At 35.7% G+C, this 4,272-nt stretch overlaps 1 protein-coding gene across 1 annotated transcript; it reads left to right on the top strand.

Moving 5' to 3' along the window:
* The first annotated feature begins 2,024 nt into the window (after window positions 1–2,024).
* Window positions 2,025–2,525, top strand: LOC138895807 (uncharacterized). The gene has a single exon (XM_070180543.1). It carries the CDS (start codon window positions 2,025–2,027, stop codon window positions 2,523–2,525), a length of 501 nt encoding a protein of 166 aa, XP_070036644.1.
* Window positions 2,526–4,272: the final 1,747 nt, after the last annotated feature.

Below are 4,272 nucleotides of genomic sequence, written 5' to 3'. Positions count from 1 at the left end.
CCTATTGTGCCAGCAGCCAACTCCGACATGTCATCTGTATGTGTTCCAGAGCATCATAGGCTTTTTTAAAAAAATCTTGTGGAATCCGTGAAACTTAAGTATGGAGGTAGGAATCGTCCCAACCTCCTGATTGTCTTCTTATCATTTTCCGTTGCATGTTTGGGATACATTTGGAGACGGGATGGAAAGTCTTTTGTAAGAAGACATGGTAGGCTTGATACGGATACAACTACTTATCACCCACTTTAGAATCAAGCAGTTCTGTTTGACTATACCCACCTTAATTTCCTTATTTAGGACATATGGAAGCAGGTTATGGATCTGTTCAAGTTGGTCAATCAATCCCTCCTTTCTTTCCCCTGCCTCCGGACACCTTAGAATAGATTTGATTCGAAGGAGGGTGAGATCTTACCTTCTCTCTTCTCTATGAGTATGCTTACAAAAGCACTGCCAATCAAGATTCCAGCAAGCTTGGATCAATTGTGCTTGAGGGTGATTAGAGGAAATCAAATGAATCACAGCATGCAAACAATATTCAAAATCAGTTCTAAGAATGATCTGCTTGTAACCCAAATCCCATGCCAACATAAGGCCGCGGTAGATGGCCCCAACAACTTATTAGGAGTAGGTTTTGGCTTGGGAAAAACCCGTGGATGAGCGAGAATATACGAATATTTTTGTTAGATGGTTTTCCCTTACCCCTTCTTCTACTCGAGCCTCGACAGAGCCTTTTTGTTCTCATTCATATTCTAAGGAATTCTAAAGTCCCTCTAATATAAAAATTACGAGTAGAAGGGCTCATCCCAGAAGTTTTTTCTAGAGGTGAAAGGGGAAGGGGCATTGGTACTTATGTAGTTTTTTTACCTTAGCTCTACTTAGACTACTTCTCGATTTTTCCTTTTTACGATTGTTTGCTTCCAAAGGCTTACGCGGGACATCCTGCTTTTCGTGAAAAAATACCAATTGAAGTGGAGGATTTCTTCAAACAACAAGGAGCTAGGTCAACTATTCAATCAAATGATATTGTGCATCTTTCCCAACTCTTCTCGAGAAAGAAGTAGGAATGATAAAGTCTTAAGTCAGTCTTTCTGGAACGCCACATCCTAGAATAGCAACATCCTTCTTATTATAGAACAAAAGCAAGCCCATGTCGCCTTTGTCTCCTATTGTAGTCGCCTTCTTCATATGGCAAGTGCTACCTATCGCTTGCACTAGATTGTCTGACGATAACCTTGCCTCGTGCTCATTTCCAAATTTCTTATTTGTTATTCTCATCATCTGGTAACCACAGGATGATCCACAAGAAAGGTGTTTTTCTCTGCTGGGCATTACCGATCTGGTAGATCAACACGTGTTCCTATATATGTCTATATCAATATTGTCAAACTCAACTAAGCAAAAAGAAAAAGAAAGAATGTTTTTGTGTGGTTTGTTATGAAAATATTATTTTGTGGATATCTATTTATTACTCCGCTGTGGATAATTTTCCTGAAGAAGATTATATGTTTAGTACTTTATTGAAGTTTATCTACAAGCAACTAATACAGACAGGTTACAAGCAACTCAATGAAATGACTTGCAACAGCTTCTTGTTAAACAGACAGGTTCCGAACAGCTTATGCAGACAGCTTACAAGCAGCTCAAGAAAAGCGTCGCAGCTGCTTGAGCTGCTTCTTGAAAAGCCTTGCAACTGCTTCCTGAAAAGCCTCGCAACTACTTCCTTTCTTATATAAATAGAGGAGTTTTCAGCTCATTATGTATACAAGTTTGACATTGAATAATATATCAGTCTCTCTATATATACTTACTTGTCTATGGTTTATTTACTTTACATTCTTTATTTTATAACATGTTATCAGTACGAGACTCTGCCATCTCGAGCAAATACTTTGAAAGTATCAGAGGTACGAACTTTCTTTTTCTAAATAATGTCAAATCTTTCTAACTTTGAATTTGTAGCCCTAGATATATCGGGCAAAAGCTACATATCTTGGGTGCTTGATGCTGAAATACATCTTGATGCGATGGGTCTGACAGACACCATCAAGGATAAAAATCAAGCATCAAACCAAAAACATACCAAAGCAATGATATTCCTATGCCATCACCTTGACGAAGGTTTGAAAATGGAATATCTCACTGTTAAAGATCCAGTTATATTGTGGAATAATTTGAAAGATAGATATGACCACCTGAAGGTGGCCGTTCTTCCACAGGCACGTTATGACGGGATTTATTTAAGGCTACAAGATTTTAAATCTATTAGTGAGTATAATTCTGATATGTTCATAATTATTTCCCAATTGAAATTATGTGGTGATAATATTACTGATCATGATATGTTGGAGAAAACTTTCACCACCTTTCATGCCTCGAATATGCTCCTGCAGCAGCAATATCGAGAGATGAGATACAAAAAAAATTCTGAACTTATTTCACATCTTCTTGTAGAAGAGCAACATAATGGGCTATTAGTGAAAAACTATGAAAACAACCTACTGGTTCTTGTCCATTCCCTGAAGTGAATGAAACGAACTTCCACCAAGCTAAGCATGGAAGAGGTTGTGGTCATGGCCGTGGTCGGGGAAGAAACTCTAATCATGGTAATAATAATGCACCAAAGAACCCTCCTCACCACCAGCAGTGAAAAAGGAAGGAACAAAAGCATGAAGCGGTGCAAGTAACAAATGCAGAAAATACATGCTATAGATGTGGAGGAAAAGGACACTGGTCACGTACCTGTCGTATGCCAAAGTATCTGGTTGATCTTTATCAAGCCTCCCTAAAGAAGACAGAGAAAAATATTGAAGCAAATTTTATTTCTGAAGATAATTTAGACTTCATGCACTTGGATATAGCTGATTACTTTGTAGAAATTTAAATTTTTTAATTTTTGTTGTTTGTATTAGATAGTATGGTTAAGAAATTGTTGTACATAAATAAAAGTTATGCTTTAAAAATGATGTTTACTATAATTTATTTTGTTTATGTCATTTTGAAGAATATGGATAATCTTTAAATTATGTTTGGATCAAAGACCAATCATGAAGATATTTGTGTAATTGATAGTGGAACAACTCATGCCATATTCAAAAATCAGAAATACTTTTCTTATTTGCATAGGGAAAAAGCAAATATTTCTACAATTTCTGATAATATAAGTTTGATTGAAGGCTCTAGAAGAGCCACTATATTTTTGTCTAAGGGAACAAAACTTATTATAGACAATGTGTTATTTTCCTCCAAGTCCCGAAGAAACTTGTTTAGTTTTATAGATATCTGCCGAAATGGATATCATGTTGAAACGATAGATGAAATGAATGTGGAATATCTTTGTATTACAAAAAATATTTCTGACCGGAAGTGCATTATAGAAAAGTTACGAACTTTATCTTCTGGCTTATACTATTCATAAATTAGTACAGTTGAAGCACATTCTTTTGTAAACCAGAAGTTTACTGATTCAAATACTTTTGTGCTTTGGCATGGCCGCTCGGGCCATCCAGGATCAATAAGGATGAGACGAATTAATGAAAATTTACACGAATCTATTGTTACCCCAATAAGAAATCCTAACTCGATTTTGATTAAATTACACGAATCTATTTTTAATTTCATAATTTAATTAGTGATTTAAGATGAAAATTTGAGGAAAATTGTGAAAACTTCTTAGGCTAAAATTTGGGGATTTGAAAGGTGATTTGAGATCAGATTTGAGTAATTCTTGTATGGTTGAACTCATAATCAAAAATATATTCGAATTTTGTAATTTTGGTCGGGTTCCGAGACGCGGGCTCGGGTTGGCATTTTGAGTTGACTTTTTTATTTCTTTACAAAGATCGTAATTTTACTATTCGAAATAGTTTCATATAGTTTATATTTATAGTATAAAGTTATTTTGGCTAGATTAGAGCCGTTCAAAGTTGGATAATTGAGGGAAAGGCCTACTAGTGGATTGAGTTAGCGTGTTTCGAGGTAACTGTGTTGCCTAACTTTTACGTGGGGGAATTACCCCTTACGATTGATGTTGTTTGTGATAATTGTGACGTGTGAAAGCCGTGTACGCAAGGTGACGAGTGTGTGCACGGACTAAATATAAAAATTTACCTGTTTTAGCTATATAGATTCCTTTAATGCCTTAATTGAGTTACCTTAACATGTTATAGTCGTAATTTCTAGTCTATCTTCACAATGTCTACTTGTCTTATCTCCTATTTGTTAATTTCCCTACATGTTTAGTTGAAGTATTGTTGTTTCCTCTATTCTTTATTC

The sequence above is a fragment of the Nicotiana tomentosiformis genome, chromosome 7, assembly GCF_000390325.3.
Source record: "Nicotiana tomentosiformis chromosome 7, ASM39032v3, whole genome shotgun sequence".
In the NCBI taxonomy this organism is placed as follows: domain Eukaryota; kingdom Viridiplantae; phylum Streptophyta; class Magnoliopsida; order Solanales; family Solanaceae; genus Nicotiana; species Nicotiana tomentosiformis.
Note: the sequence above shows the minus strand (reverse complement) of the source record. Positions and strands in the feature narration are given on the sequence as shown.